Source organism: Momordica charantia, unplaced genomic scaffold, assembly GCF_013281855.1.
Source record: "Momordica charantia cultivar OHB3-1 unplaced genomic scaffold, Mcharantia_2.0 BLBB01000173.1, whole genome shotgun sequence".
In the NCBI taxonomy this organism is placed as follows: Eukaryota; Viridiplantae; Streptophyta; class Magnoliopsida; order Cucurbitales; family Cucurbitaceae; genus Momordica; species Momordica charantia.
This window is the reverse complement of record NW_028275329.1, coordinates 1-17,167: the sequence shown is the minus strand read 5'-3', so window position 1 is coordinate 17,167 and position 17,167 is coordinate 1. Positions and strand designations below refer to the sequence as shown.

Below are 17,167 nucleotides of genomic sequence, written 5' to 3'. Positions count from 1 at the left end.
TTATGCTTGAATCAACATTGTGGCTCTTATTTAGTTGAACAAATTTTTCAATATATATATATTTATTTATTTATTAAAGTTTGAGTATTTTCATAGTTGGATTTGAACATTTTTGTGGCTAGATTTTTAGTATTCTCTTTTTTTTTAATTCAACTTTGTATGATTTATTGGCCGGTTTGTGGGGAGTTTTAAAATTCAGTCTTGAAGAGGTTTCAATGTTACTATTGGTTTAAGTTTGGAGTTGTTTTAATGAAATTCAAATGTATTTTACATTTAAAGTTAAAATTCACTCACTAAATTAAATCTATGGCAAATTTTAAATTTTCACTAAAAATTATTTTCTACATGCAAATTCGTAAAAAATGAGGAATATTTTTTGTTCGAGCAACTACACATATTGTGACAAAATTATTTTTTTCTTTGGTCATTTTGAATTAGTTTAAATCATAATGCGGTCTTTAGAACTTTTATAATTATTTTACATTATAATTATTAAATTTTCAAATATTCGATTTTTTTATTCAATCCTTAAACAATGGCATTTTTTTATTTATTTACCATTAAGCAAAAATCAATTTGTTCTTGGAAATCTAATACCAAACTAATTATGATCAGGCAAATGGAATAAAGATGTATCCGCATAAATGTTTTATTAAACAATTCATTAAAAAATGATAAATACTAAAATAATTTTTTAAAACAAAGTTTCTGGATTAAAATTTTTTTTTGAAGTTTTGAAAAAATGGAATAAACATAAAAATTTAGGCACCAACAATTTTGTTTTTTGGTTTCTATTTTTAAAAATTAAGTCTTGGAATAACAATTGTGTTTCTTTTCTTTTTGTTATCTACTTATTAAAAAATTAAAAAAAATTGTATTTGAAAATTTGTTCTTTATTTTTAATTTTTTTTTGATTAATAATTCAAGTGTGTTTTTAAGAAATCCAAATGCATTTAAATTTTCAAGTACTAGAATTTAAATGTATATTATATTTGATCTATATAGGCAAATAATATCCAATTGTTTCTTTTAATAAAAAAGGTAGAAAATAGTTGAGCAAAGATTTTGTTTGACAATATAAATACATATTTTTTTTTCACATTATTAATTCTCTTCCTATAATCTATGAAAAAGGTAATAAATAATAATAATAATAATAATAATAATAATAATAATAATAATAGAAAATGCAGTTCAATATAGAAATTAGAAAGTTTATGTACCTTCATAATATTCATGTGGTGTTAAGAATATCAAACATTGAATTAAATTGAATTAAAAATAAACAGTCAACCATGTGTGACAAAACATCATATTTTGACTTTTCTTGAGTTTGGTGAATTATTTAATTAATATTTGGAAAGAAGAAAAATTATGTTTATAAAAACAACAAATATAATCAGGTGCTTGGAAGTTGGACGTACTAAATTTACTTTAATTTAAAAAACTAAATCTAATAGTGTTGATTTTAATATATAGTTTAAGTTCAAATTTTAGTCATTCAACCTTGAATATTACGGCTATTTATTTTTTAAACTAAAAATATTAATTTTAATTATATTTTTAATTTTTGATTATGTTTATCTATTCAACCCCAAGGTAAAAATTGTTAATAGGACATTGACGTGGTAATGATTATTAAATAAATTTTATTAGCTTATAAGTAGTGAAATTATCATATTTTATTTACTTTAATGGTGCGTAATTTACATGGTAAGTAAACACAAAAAGTATATAGAGTTTTTTCTAATACAATAACATGTGGGGGGTAGGATTCGAACTTTCGACATTTTGGTCGGAGATATGTGTTTTAACTAATTGGATTCAGTTTAAATTGATTTTTTTTAGTTTAAGTGAGAATTTGAAATCGATATATATTTTAATTAGTTTAACTATGTTTATGTTGATAAATTTAGCGAAAAAATAAATGAAATCATAGAAAGCATAGATAAAAAAAAAAAGCCAAAAGAAAAGAGTACTCCATTTTGTAGGTCTACATTTTAATGTGAGTGTGACCACAAATTTGAACTATTATTGGCTTATAATCTCTCAACTTTTTTTACAAAGAATGGGAAAATAATTGACAAAGATTTATTTTGAAATATATATATTCTTACATGATTACTTCTATTCCAATAATGTGTGAAAAAGGCAACAAAAATAAAGAAAAAAGGTATTCAATTTGGAACGTTTATGTACTAAATTTTCATTCATGTATGACAAAACATCTTGTCATGGAAGAAAAAGGACAAAACATTATTGGAATTTGTAATGAAATACAAGTTTTTTAATTTTTCAAAATTGTCAAAATACGGCAAAATATTTAGAATCACATTTTCCATCTTCCAATTATCTCGATTTTATCCTTCTAGGTTTTCATCTACGTCTACGATATATCAATATCATACCAAATCATGTATATCGTTGATGTATCAATATTCATATATAAAAATATCAAGTATATTATTGGTATATCAACACTAATAATTAAGTATATCAGTATTATTGATTTCTTTAGTAATATGTAATAATTATTTTTCTGATTACAAAAACATTTGGTTTCTATATTTTAATTAAAATAATGTCCCTAAATTGTCAAAATAATGATTCAATTCTTGAACTATAAAATTAGTATTGATTTAGTCCCAATCTAGATTACAAACTAAATAGACAATTAATAATTTATAGTGTTCCGTAAAAAAAGAATAATAATAATTGATTGTGTGTTTTTGTATAGTTTCCTAAATTATTTTAAATATTAAAAATGATTTTTTTTAATCTAGCGTTTGGTTTTAAATGAAAAAAACATTTTTTGACAGGTCAGGTCGAATTAAAAACATTTTCTTTGAAAAAATACTTGTAAAATGACTATCTCAGAAGTTATTTTAAATAATTAACAGAGATCATGCATTCCAAAATATGCTGTGGAAAAAAAAAACCATTTGGTGCGAGTAGAATCAAATATGTTCTGAGGAAAAAAATATTTGTTGCGAATAAAATCATTTTTTAATATAGTTCAATAAAACAATTCATACCAAAAAAAACAAAACAAAATTTTCATAGATTAACTGTACCTTAATTGTTGTATTTTAAGAAGTCAAATGAATCATCCCAAAAAAGGTCAAATGAATCTCTAGACAAATATATTTTTAATAATGTTGTATAACACTTATTAGAGCTGATTTGAGCATTTTTCGTATTCAATTTTTAAATGTTTATGAAAAAATTTTGGAAGAGAAACTCGAATTGAATGAACTTGATTTATATTTATGTACGTATGTTTACAATCTCAAATCTCTAATATATAATTTTATGATGATTTCTCTTGGATGCAAACTTTGATTTGAAAGCCATAAGCTTGTTCTCGAAACAAACAGGTTTACGTATTCGACTTCTAGCTTGTTGAAAGACCTTTAAGATATTCAACTATAAAGTTTGATGAAGCCTTTAGTTGCACACCTTGATGAAGTATTTGACTACGCATATTGATTGGAGTATTAGGTTGTTGCTTGACGAAGTTCTTTAGTTATACAATTTGATAAAGTCTTTGGCTTGCAGTAGATGAATTATCGAGAGGTGACATCATCTATTTATAGAGTCTTTAGTGGATTTTATATAGACATCTGTTGGGCTTACAGGAGTTTGAGCCAATTCTCTTAATTTAACCAATGTCACGACACGTGAAAAAAAAATACTTGTCATAATTTGATTTACTAATTTGAAAATTAATTTGAGAATACTTCTAAATTTATAATTGGTCCAATATATAATTTTAATTTATTTAAAATATTGACGTGACACTTGATAATTTGGCCAAATTCATCCTTAGTGTTCAGTAACTATTATTGGTTCTCATTTTTAATAAATATTTCCAAAATTGGATAGAAATTTAGAAATAACAATATCAAATTTCTTATTTCTTATTCTCAATTTTTATAAAACATAAACAAAAGCATTATTTAATCTTTCTTGCCTAATAAATATTTAAAAACAAATATAACAATAATGAACTACTAAATTAATTTTAATATAAAAAATACTTATTTTAATTTAAAATATAACCAATGAAAAACAAAAATTTATTAAAAAAAATGTTTATGTTGTTTTTCAAGAAAAAAGAAACAAAAATAAGAAAGAGCTGTCAAACATAATTTATTACGAAACGATAAAGCAGAAACAAAAAATATTATCCAACGACACTTTTCTACCTAAGTTTTTTTTTTTTTAATACAACATGTGGGGGTGGGGAATCGAACTTACAACATCATAGTTGGAGATATATACCAATTACCATTGAGCTATGTTTGTTTTGACTTCTGTCTAAGTTTCTTAACTGTTATTTTATTATATTTTACATATAGTTCACTTTTTATATTTTATAGCATGGTCTTGTACTTAGCTATTGCTATAATGTTAATATATACTTTTCAAACATACTTAAATTCAGCTCTTTCATTTTGTCCCTTAATTAACGTATTTAATTACTTTTCAAAAATATATTAAAAGACATCTGGGAACAAATTCAATTTTAATTTCTAACTTGAGAAGGTATAACAATATACCTTAAACTAACTAAAAACCGTTTGACAGAGCTATTCAATAAAAAGAAAAACAAATTAATTTTATTGAAATTAACGAGTTAATTGAAAGTTTTTTACATTGTAAAAATAAAAAATTAGTGAAAATTTAACAAAAGTAAAAATTAAATACTTATTATTATAGTTTTTTTTTTTGTTGACGGAATACTTATTTATCTGATTTAATGAAATTGAAAGTATATAATGAAAATTGATATAACTTAGTTTCGATGTAAAAAATGATTTCTTTTCCAGATATTAAAAAGTAAAAAAGTTGCCAACTAAAAAAAATCTGATTGGTAGTGTAGAGCGCAGCGTCGGCGTGGCTGCGCATATAAGTTGGATTTTTTTATTTGTTTATTTCTTTTAAGTAAATAGCTGGATTTTTTAAATTTTATAAATTTTATTTTGGGTGCAAAGAAATCCTTCCATTGGTGCTTCATGAATTTTTGAAACTATTTGCAATTTACAATTCTTTATTTTCATTAATTATTCTCTAACCTAATATTTTAAATTAATTTTTGTTTCCATTTCTCATCAAATGTTAATTAAAGTAGATTTAAACGTGATTTTGGTCCATGAATTTTTAACTTTAATCTTAAAATTTTTAATGGGTCCAATTTTCTCTGTATTAAAAAAATAATTATTATTTTGACTTGTAAACTTTCAAAATATTTACTTTATTTGTGAGGTTAAAAAACAACTATTTGGATTTATCTTATTATTTTGTTGCATAATATTCTAAATAAATGTGCACATAAGGCCAACATTCATTTAATTTTTTATTATTATTATTTTCGACTAAAATAGACATCTTGAAGGATTATAATTAAAATGAAATAAATATAAAAGTTCAAAAATTAAAATATAGAATTTAAAACGGTAGAGATTAAAATAGACTAATCTTAAAAGTGATTTTCGAAAAATATAATTTCAAAAAACAAAAATTAAAATATAACCAAGTTTCTAAAATATATTTGACAATAATCTAATTTTTATTTGTTATTTTGTAATTTATTTTTTCAGTAACAATTTTTTATTTTTACTTTTTTTCAAGATTATTTTTTAATACTCTTAGTCAATTTCAAAACACAAAAATGTTCTTCCGCATTATTTGAGATTTAGCTCATAATTAAAAAAAATGTTTTTCAAAAGAGCAAACATAAATCTAAGTTATTATTTAAAAAATTTTATTTTAGAAAACATTTAGGTATTTATTGTTCAAGACTTATTTTGTGCTTACCACCCTTAAATGTTTAACAATTAAGAGAGAGAAAAAAAAACACATAAATTTTTTAAAAAATAACGAGCTATCAAATTTTCAATGATAGTCAGCACAAAAATAGATTCTCACGGGTCAGAACCAAAATATTTTATTTTCAATAGATCCTTTACCTCTCTCTCGTTCCTTATTTACTGTCATGCTAAAAGTCTAAAGTTATCCGAAATCAAATTATCATATAATATTTAAATAATATAATGAGTACTAACCCGAATTTAACTCAATTGTAACTACACCTGTTTTAGACCAAGAGATCATGAATTCCTATCTCTCCCCGTCTTTTACTCAACGTTTACTTATTTGAGGTGAACTTAAAAAAATATATTTATTCGATGCTATTTATGTAATTATCTCTTAAAAAGGATCAATTTGAGACGAGCCCAACAAATTCCAAGTCCATGAAAGAAATGGAAGTTGGAAAGTAGCAGGAAAATCAAGAAACAGGCAAAGAGAGATTGCAAGAGAAGTTTTTTCCAAAATGGCGATTGAGTATAACGAGAGAGAAGAAGGGCTTTGGGGAAGAATTGTGGCCGTCAGAGCGCCAAAAAGACCCCACATGAGTGCAAAATCTCTCAAAGGTTTAGCCTTTTTTCTCCTCCTCCCACTATTTTTGGCAGGGATAGGGAGGGCTGCGAGTGTGTAGCATACAATACCCAAGAGAGAAAAAAAAAAAAGGGAAAAAAGAAAACTTCAGCACTCAGCTGGCATGGGCCTCTGTCAGGTCTCTACTTTTTGCTGTCCCTACATCACCACCACCACCATTTTCTTTCTTCTCTCACTCTTCTTTCTTTCCCACTTCACCTTTAGCCCCTTTTCTCTCTCTCTTTCTTTCTTTCCCGCACAGTCAAAAAAACAGCCTCATAATGCGACCCCTCCTCTCTAGAAGCTCAACGGATGAGATTTAGAAGGGGGTTTTGTGTTTTTTGGGTTTCTGATGGAAATGGATTGCAGCTCTTTGACCGAGTCTGGTGGGTCTTCCACTTCCTCGCCACACAACTCATCCGCTGAGTCGGTCAATGGCCTGAAATTTGGGCAGAAAATTTACTTTGAAGATGTGGGTATTGGGGAGCTCCCGAAATCAGGTGGGGGATCTTTCTCATCTTCGGCTGGAATTGCAACTGCACCCACCAAGAAAGCAAGGGGCGGCGTGGTTCAGGCTGCTCAACCCCCTAGGTGTCAGGTTGAAGGGTGTAGAGTAGATCTAAGTGATGCTAAGGCTTACTATTCACGCCACAAAGTCTGTACTATGCACTCCAAATCCCCCAAGGTCATTGTTGCTGGTCTTGAGCAAAGGTTTTGCCAGCAGTGTAGCAGGTCAGCTGCTCTCTAACTCTTGGTTTTTGTTGCAATTTTTTCCCCAGAGCTCTTACTGGTCTGTGATTTTTTTTCTTTTATCTTGGGTTGTTGAATATGCTTAGCACATGCTGAAACAATCTCTTTTCTGTTCCTGTGATCTGTGAGTTATTGGGTTTGATTAGTGAAGATTTTGTACTTCCTTTTGGGTCTTATGAATGGTTGTTAGGTTTCTCTTAGAAAATATGACAGAAGGATTCACTTGACTGTTTGTCATTTCTCTTTGTCTCTGTCCTGTTTTGTGTTTCTTTCTTGTGTCTAAACTTAGATTCATCATGTTCCTTGTGTCATTTTGGTTAAGTTTGTAGATACATATGAGTACGGAGCTGTAGCACAAGGTTGAATGTAGCAGCTTCTTGCTCACTTCAGAGGGCTTTATGTGTTTGTGGTTTTGGTTTCATCTCTCTTATCTATCAATGAGGTCTTATCTTCTTTTAGTTGGATTTATTTGGTTTTGGGTGGGGCCAACCTCTTTTTTTACAACGTCCAGCTGCTTGTATTTGAACCAAGCAGACCCTACAGAAAAGATTATGGAGCCAAATAGCACTCAAGACTATTATTTTTTAATTAATGATTCTAATTGTCTTTTTATTAACTCTGTTCTAATTGGATGTTGTCAATTCTCCACCTTTTGCTCGATATTATTTCTGGAGAGGGATATTAGTCAATACGATGGCCTACATCCAATCATTCTGACTATTCTTTTTTGTGCAACTACTTTTTTTTTTCTATCCCTTCTTTTTACTTTGTACAATTTTCATATCCAAAATGCCATATGGGTTTTTGTTGCAGCTTCCTATGGTGCATCAGGAACAAATATTTAATCCCTTTTCTTGTTATTTTAGAAAGAGTTGTATGGTAGGAAGATTAATACAATGGAAGCTAGAAAACTTAATATTCTACACAACCCTCAAAGGCCAAGGAAGTTAACATAAATCCCTCTTATTGTTCAAAATAAGTACAGAAGTAAATTACAAAAGCCCTTTGGAGTGGGAGCCCAGCTAGACACATCAAAGTAAAAAACGGTTTAGATAATGTTCTTCTGTTAATGGCAATGATATCCTATTAAACTTCTTTTCTGATGGAGACAAGGCATTCTGTTTCATATGGAAAGATATATTGAACGTGGGAGTTCGAATGAACTCCTTAGATAAGCATTTGTCTTAGAGAGGCCTCAGGCAAGGGAAAACACTCTGTCTCCTATTAGTTCAAGTAGACGGTTGCCTTGGTAGGACACCTTTAAATAGGTTGGATTCTGGTTTTGTGGAAGGGTTTTAGATATTTGCTCCATCTAAATAATTTACAAATTTCTTGATGACACCCATTTTTATTGCAACATTCCCAAACTGGGTAAGGTTATGTATTGTTGAGTCATGAGTGGCCCAATTCATATCTTGGCCTCCCTCATAATGGGAATTTTTAAGTTGTCAGAAGTTTTTAATGCTCTGTTATCCAGAAGATTATGACCAAGTGGCAGAAAATGAAAGAATTTAGGTGCCTTGTGGTGTGTCTAAAGAGTGAGGGAAAATCTTCATGAACTTCTTGTCGGGCTGGGAGGTGTCCCAGGTTGGAAGGAGGGTCTCATTCTTGTAGATTGGAACTTAGTGCCTCCCCCATTGATAGTGGTGGCTCAGGTATTTGGGATTTTGAAGAAAAGGACCATGTCCGTGCCACCCAAATGGCTACGGAGGTTTCCTCTTGAAAAAGATGAATTTTTGAATTTTGCCATAGGATAAATTCAAGTGAGTTTGGATTTGGTCTTGGTGGTTGATTCTCAGGAAGTAGAGTGGTTAGCTCAAGAAGCTGGGCTAAGGAGATCTCAAGTCTTAGCCCTTAGGCATATTGATGCCAATCATAGTCATTTTGGGATGGGCGATAGTAAAGATTTGAGGGTTCTGGAAGATTTATGGATCGATCAGGGTCCTCTTGTAATTTTGTTTAGAATCATTTGTGTTCTCCAACACTAAGGACTGGTACATTTTGGATATTTGGAATGAGGTTGTGATGTTGTGTTGGAATTTTGAAACTAGAAGAGACTTGCTGATTTTGCATTGGTTGAATGCATCAATTAAATCTGATTAAGAGGCTGGAGATGGTGGTCTTATTGAGATGATGACTACAGAGTTTTGAAGATAGCTTAGGCACCTTCATTTTCCACAAGGATTTATGTTTTTTTTTTTGGAGACACAATTATACAAAGAACAGAAAATTCTTCCTTTGTTTTTTTCGAACTATTGCATGGAGGTTCTATGTGCAAGAGAGTTCAGCAGGGAAATCCCATTATGGCTCTTGACAAAGTTGGTGTTGTGCTGTCATGTCATCTTGGAGTTGTGGAGGAAGCTACTAACTTATTTGGCTGGTTCTTAGTATTCCTGAATCATGTTAAGATCACCTCTTATAAAGCTAATTCTATGGCCACATGAGAAGTTTGATTGGAAAATGTTAAGGTATCCATAAAACATTAAATTCACTACAACCCATCACCTTAAGCTTTTGTGTTGACGGGTGATTTAACATGGTATTAGAGTAGGAAGTCCTGTGTTCGATCTCCAGTAATGTCATTTACTCTCTGTTAAAATTAGGGCCTTGTACAAAATTGCAAGCCCATAAGCGAAGGGGAGTGTTAAGGTATCTATAAAAGATTAAATTTATCGTAATTCATCAGTTTAAGCTTTTAGGTTGGTTAGTGGTTTAATAGAAAGAAACGTGAGGTTATTCCCCAGAATGGAAGACCCATGAGTAGGGTTTGTGATAACATTTCTTTTGTTACTTCTTTTCTTTTGTTAATTTTGATTTGTGTTAGAGGCTTTCTGCTATCGCTTTGGCTTAAGGCTGTGTACCTTCCTTTCATTCAATGAAGTCTTATTTCTTCTTTTAAAAGAAATGAAATATTATCATTTCTATGTGTATTCAAATTAAGATCCATTACAATGTTATGATATTTCATTAGATCGGTAAAATATACAAAAGAAAGGGGAAGAGAAAGACAACCCACAACCAAAAGGGTTTTACAAGAACAACCTCCAATCAGTTCAAACCATGGTGGCCACCTACCTAAGATTTAATATCCTACAAGTTACCTTGTCAACCAAATGTAGTAGGGTCAGGCGGTTGACCCGTGATTAGTCGAGGTGCGCGCAAGCTAGCCCGGACACACGAATTTCAAAAAAAAAAAGAACAACCTCCAATCGGCCGAAATCCAAAATATCAGTAATAGAGTAATTTTGCCTACCCAAAAGTTGTAACAAAAAGGACACTGTCCATAAAATATGAAAATAACTTTATTTGATAATTGATTTCTTTAGCCTTTTTCTTCGAACAAGATGATTAAGGAGGAGTCGGGAGAGGAGAGGTTGTCAGCCACCTTGAGTACACTGGCTCTTTAGTCTTCTGAACTTATGAATCGCTAAAACGACTTATAATAATTCTTTGTTTAAATATTATTTTGGTCCTATACTTTTAGCTTTTGCTCATTTTAGTCCTTATACTTTTGAGACATTTATTTTGGTCCCTATACTTTTAAAAGTGACCGTTTTGGTCCTTAATTTTCTTTTTTATCACATTTTTTTCAATTATAATTTTAGAATGACATTCCAGTCAATAAATTTCTTGAAATATAGCTATAGATTTGTATTTGAGAGTTTTATTGTATATAAAATTTGTGTTAAAATTTTCCAAATTGGGACCAAAATATCACTTTTTTCTTTAAAAGTATAACGACCAAAACATTCATTTTGGTAACTCCTTTTTTGTATTTTTTGATTCTATGCTCTTGAAACATTTTTCAAGAACAGCTCCTTGGGGGCCCAATCGATTGATGTGTAAGGATAATATTTGTCTATGGTCTTTATTATTTTCCTTGTCTTGTAATATATGTTTTAGTACATCCAGATGTTTTTTTCTTCCCTGTATGTGAAGTATGCTTTCAATAGTTCACTGAAACTGATTGCTGCTTTGGTAGTTTTTGCCAGATTTCATCAGCTTCCTGAGTTTGATCAAGGAAAACGTAGTTGTCGCAGGCGTCTGGCTGGTCATAATGAGCGCCGTAGGAAGCCTCCACCCGGTCATTATTATCCACTCGTTATGGCCGCTTCTCTTCATCGATCTTGGTTAGACATTGCCATCATCATTTACTAAACTTCAGGATAAAAATGATCTAACTTCAAGTTAACCTAAAGAGCTATCTAATTTTTGTATCATCAACTTATCTTTTGCGGAAAACTAACCATTTGTTTGCTGCTTGCAATGATAGAAAACAGCAGCAGGGTTGGAAGTTTTCTAATGGACTTCAGTGCATACCCGAAGCTAACCGGAAGAGATGTATGGTCGGCTATGAAATCATCTGAACGGGTACCCGGAAACCAAACAATCACTGCCATGGGAAAATATACCCCTCATCCATGGCAGAGCAGCTCTGAGAACAATCCATCTGAACTTTTCGTGCCAGGTTCTGCAGTTGGGACCAGTTTTCTGGTCCTGGGATCCTTCTGGAGAATGCATCAATGGAGTCACTGACTCAACCTGTGCTCTCTCTCTTCTGTCAAACCAAACATGGGGCTCCAGAAACCGAACATCATCGGCTCTTGAGGTAAATGCCTTGTTGAATGTTGAAGGTGCGCTCGTGGCTCAAACTACAGCAACTCATGCTGCTGCCAACCACTTCCCGACCGCACCGTGGGGTTTCAAGGGGATGAAGCTGCTGCTAGCAGCAGCTCCAGGACCACCTGACATCTGATCTGGGTCTGAATCAAGTTTTCACAGGCGCTTACCAGTTTCTCTGGTGATGTCCAGTTTCCTCATCATCAAGTAGGAGGTCGTACATGGAACTCGGGCATTCGAGCGCCTTCAACTCCACCCAGCATCTGCACTGGTCACTTTGAAGTGGTGCAGTTCCTCCACTCTTCTGATGGAATCAGTCCTCTTTTAGGCTTTGAATAATTGGCTCGAGACATCAGAGTCATCGCCTACGCCATTCCCAGACCGTTGGTTTTATTCGTAAACTATTGTTCCTTTCTGTTTTAAGACAAACACCTGCAAGGCTTGAAACCTGAACTTTGCCTTTTGAAATTTGACTCTGGAACTACCTGATGCTTTTGTGTTTACTCTTGTTTTGCCATTCTAGCTGCTTGATTTTGGATGCATGAATGTCACCAAGTATGTGCAGGAATGGAAAGCGAACTCATAGGCCATCTTCTTAGAGTAGAGGAATCATGTCGAGTTTGATTGAAATAGGCCACCAAAATGATTTGGTCCGTTTGATAACAATTTCGTTTTTAGTTTTTTGTCTTTAAAAATTAAATTTAAAAACAATTTGTCATATAGTTTTTATTAACATTTTCAAAACTTAAGCTAATTTTGAAAAAATAAAATTAGTTAGTTAAGAATTTAAATATGTTTTCAATAGAGATGAAAAAATTACTGCATAAATTAAGAAAATGTAAAATAAAAAACGAAATGTGTATAAAAGTGCACCTTTATTTCTGTTTTTTTTCCTTCCGAAATAGAACATGATTATGTTTTCTGTTACTTTATTATTAAAAATTAAAGGGAATGTTTTGGTTATATTATAATCTTTCAATTATAGACATGTTGAATTTAAGTCTATTTTCGGAATTAAAACTTAAAATGTAATAGGAACACTAATTTACATCTCCAAAGAACAATTACTTTGAAGATTTGCAATTTGTTTTCAAAACTAAGTTTTTGTTTCGTTTTAAAAAATTTTTTTAGAAATTGTGATTGAATAACTTGGTCAAATTATAAGTTCGTTTATTTATTTATTTTTTTGATAATTGAGAGTCATAACTTGCTTTCTTATATTCAAAAACTCCAAGTTCTGGTCTCGAAAAACATAAACTCCAAGGTCTAGCCTCGAAAAACATAAAGAGTTTTTTTGTTTTAAGTTCACCTAAAGGTTCAAACTTTAATATTATAAATTTAATTCACAAACTATGAATAGTTATAGCTGGCTACTACCTTAAGAATCAAACATGATCATGTTAGCTTGCAAGGTGCAGAAAGAGTTGGCTATGACAAGCCTGCATTCATAAAAGGGCAAAAATTGAATGCACATGAAAGAAATGAACGGTCAACCCAATAATAGGTTGCCTTTGAAAGAGCCATTGCCATCAGAGAGTTAGCGTTAATGGCTACGAGCAAAATGGTCGGGAGTTAGGCTAAATTATAAGTTAATTCACAAATTTTGATGGTTATATCTCTCGATTATGTTTAGGATTGTGATTTGACAGAGTTAAAATAGTTATTTAAATATAACATCATACACTTACAAGACAAACCTTGTATGATTCCAAATTCTCTCATAATTTGTACTCAAAAGGGCACACAGTAGGATGAAGCTTGGCCAAGTACAATATAAAGCAGTTAGCAGACCGTCAATGGGGTGTTCTGCACTACTCGTATAGCTCAATGTGAAAACTTTAGAGATCTGTAAGTGTACCTCTGGCCATCCATTGTCAAGGTTAGATGATTCCCAGAAGCGAAAAATTGTTGTTTCGAACAGCAACTTCGGACTGGACTCCTGTATGAGAGACTACTCCATTCGTGTTGAGAGTATTGAAGCACATGATACAAATACAACCCTTGATCTGAAGGGGAGACTTGCAACAAAGCCCATCTCCATGGAAGTGTTTGGAGCAAAAGGTATAGTTCAGAGTTCAGTGATCAGTGATCATCTTCACTAATTCCTGGACAGTTAGATATGAGCAACTCCATCGAGTCGTACTGGCAGAAGCAGAAGAAGGATGTTAGAAAAGCAGGATTCTGGTGGTTGGTAATATAACATAGAAGACTACAAAAAGATAAAGTGCTTCAGTCTTTAACTATTGTGTCAGAGAATGGTGTATGTAATATGTCACCTGGTATCCACAGAAAACGCAATATCGATGTTCATCTCTCAGTTTCATCAATACATCCTCCAAATCCTGCATCAATTAGTCTTGTGTCATTCCAATTCCCAAGTAACGCTCACCAGAAATAATGCAAAATAATATCATGAATAATGTATTGCAGCCAAGCAGGCAGGTCTTATTAGGTCTACAAAAGGAACTTCACCATAAAAGACATTTAATACCATAAGACTAACTTGGTTCCAGGATTTGAGTTATGACCTAAGGTTCATGCTAATTGGAATACCTTTCTGCAACCTCCGTGCCCTCGGGTTCTTTCCTTTTTGTGCATTACATTAAATCATGACATTGTTACTTTTACATAAACCAGTTATCCTTGGAGTGGTACTGTAGTCAAATCAAGCATGTGGAGGGGAAAAGAAAAGATTTGACAGAGGTGTTGAACCAAGTTTGTGTTATGTGAAATTTTCAACGTAAGAAAATCCGTTTTCTTGGCAAGTGTCCACCATCCCAAGTATTAGAGCTTGAGTTGAAAAGGTAATGACATATTGAATTTAGTTTCTTTCCAGTGTCTTTACTTGCCAAGAAGATTACCGTAGACTGTAGTTAACATCAACATTCTACTTGGTTCACAAGATGCAAAAAAGATGCAAAAAAACTGTTGACAGAAGCTACATAGAACCAAAATATGAAGCTATCTTGAATGAAACTTAAAGAGAAACTTTATAGAATATAAGCAAAAACTTTCAGAAGGCTCTCACCATGATGCTTCAAGCTAGAGATGATGAAAAAAACTTTTTGTGCAATTAAAGCCAAAAAATTATAGTAGGCTATCTAAAGTGATTGATTCACGAATAAAAATTGATTGGCAGTTATGAAGCATTGTATATGAAGATTCTGAGAGATTCAATATGCTTGATTCTACCAATCACAGCTCCAATTGAAACTAGAATGAAATTGATAAAAGAGCTAAATGGAAAATATTTTGATCCTACACAATAGCTTTCTTGTTTGTTTTTGCTTTATGAGAATCCCCCACACACTTCCAACAAATGGTATAGAAATAAGATCCAAGAAATGACAAAATCATGAAAGTCATTCAATTCATAAAAAGTAACCTACAATCAAATCTTGAATTGTTCTACGAGAGTGCCTTGCAACTCTATAAGAAACATTTGGGGGGAAATTAAAACGGTCGTCCAAATGCCTAACCTTTGTATTAAGGCAATACAATTGGATGGGCGCTTATGGTCCAGCCCTTTATCAAGGCACTCCAACCAAATTCATGCTAAACCTGCAACTCTCCACTGACTACTAAATTTGCCTTCTACCTATTGTAACGTATCTTAAATAATGTATTATGATCTTAACTCTAGCTTCAGAACGAGAATCTATTTCAAACTATGTAAGATAATGGTAAATTTTTCTCACTTTTAAGCCCAACATTGTCATAGAAATTAGAGAAATTTTACTTAAAGTTAACGGGGGGTGCAGGATGCTAGAATTTGCAGAATAGAATTGTACCTCTTCTGTTATAATCTCTTCCTCTTCTTCTTCCTGATCTTCTTCCTCTTCATTGTCCTTCTTCTCAGGCTCCACAATTTCCTTATTCTCCAATTGATCAAGTGCAGCCTTCGCCTTCTTGTATTGACCACAATTCTTCGACTTCGCCACTGCAACTTCTGTCGAGACCCAATTCCTCCATTAAAGCCTCCTGATGGCTCCTCTTTGTCTGAGCTCTAAACTCTTCTTGCTTCTTCTTCTCTTTGATCGGATCTTCCCTGCCAATTCCAGCTCGTGACCGTCGAATCTCAAGTCCCACTGGTTCTGCCAGACCTGATCCCCCCTTGCCCAAAGCTGCGCCAGGGGTGTACCCCATTTGCTTCAACATTTAAACCCAATGTTCGATTGTGGAATTGGAGCCTCTATTCTGGCTAACGTCTGTTCATCTTCTTCGAATTGCTTCCGTTCTCTATCCAATCTGCGCTGTTCTTGCCAATTGAAGGTTTGGGCTTCTTCTTCTTCGAGATTCAACAGCAGAGGTTCTGTTAGCAGGGAACTGCAAAAAAAAAAAAAAATGAAAAACAGATTCAACAAATTTCAATAAAGAATCAACAAAAAAAAAAAAAAAACCAACAGGCTTTTTTGAAAACCAATAAAATCCAAGTGAAATTTACAGCAAATAGAGTAAATAAACCAGAATTCAAATGAATTGAGACAGAAAAAAAGGTCCGGTAATTCACAATTAGCCGAAGAATCAAGCAAAGCCAGAAGGGGTTACCTTTCTGGACAAGGATCTCGAAGAGGTAGTATCTTCTACAGGAACAACTTAGAAAGATCACCCATGTAGTCTTCTTCCTCTTCTTCATTGTCTGGTTCGTTGGTTTGCTTGAAAGCTGATTCAGCCATAGCTCGAGACCTTTGGAAGCTCAGAGTCTGGAACACATACAAATTCGGTTTCCCTAACGGTTCAAATCGGGGCCAATATGCAAAGGAAGGCGCTGTTTTGGACGAGATTAAATTATAAATTTATCTATTTATTATTTTGCTAGAGTACAACCCGCTGTAGAATCCAAGACTTCTGGATTATCTCGTTATGCTTTGTTTGACAATTATAATTCCTCTATTGTTACACTGTAGATATTTTAAAATAAATTTTTGTATGATTAGCCTACACTACGGAGTACCGTACCTATAAATTTTTTTTATAATGTTTATAATTCTCGCTAGTGTCAACGTGCTAAATTGCATGTAGGAGATTACGTACTTTGGAAAAGATAAGCTCCGCCTTTTTATAATGAAAGGATAGACTCTGCCTCTTATAAAGAGATGGAGCTCTTTGCCTACTGTACTTACTTGATGAATTATTCGCTGACAATTGAAAGATTCTTTAATAGCATAATTGTTCTATCGAATGTTGACAGATTTTCTGTTGGTCATAATCTTTCTAGGTCGGAACACTACTGTATTTGTGCTACGAATGGCCCGTCCTCTTCGTCTTAGGAGTGTCAAGCTGAAGCCAACATCCGTCTCCTCGTCTTGGGAAGTTTAGACACGCCTGTTGTGCTAAATTTCAACCTATAACACAT

At 32.3% G+C, this 17,167-nt stretch overlaps 1 protein-coding gene and 1 pseudogene across 2 annotated transcripts; one reads left to right on the top strand and one right to left on the bottom strand.

Annotated features, from left to right (window-relative positions):
* The first annotated feature begins 6,378 nt into the window (after window positions 1-6,378).
* LOC148207183 (squamosa promoter-binding-like protein 17) lies at window positions 6,379-12,314 on the top strand (annotated as a pseudogene). Its single transcript, XR_015788101.1, has 3 exons — window positions 6,379-7,173; window positions 11,184-11,318; window positions 11,461-12,314. The product of XR_015788101.1 is annotated as a squamosa promoter-binding-like protein 17 (transcript).
* A 1,138-nt stretch (window positions 12,315-13,452) lies between these two features.
* Window positions 13,453-16,565, bottom strand: LOC148207182 (uncharacterized). Its single transcript, XM_088118489.1, is given in 7 exon segments — window positions 13,453-13,953; window positions 14,088-14,153; window positions 15,603-15,727; window positions 15,730-15,774; window positions 15,777-15,968; window positions 15,971-16,137; window positions 16,399-16,565. Coding segments are annotated over 7 exon segments (744 nt in total). The 5' UTR covers window positions 16,488-16,565; the 3' UTR covers window positions 13,453-13,893.
* Window positions 16,566-17,167: the final 602 nt, after the last annotated feature.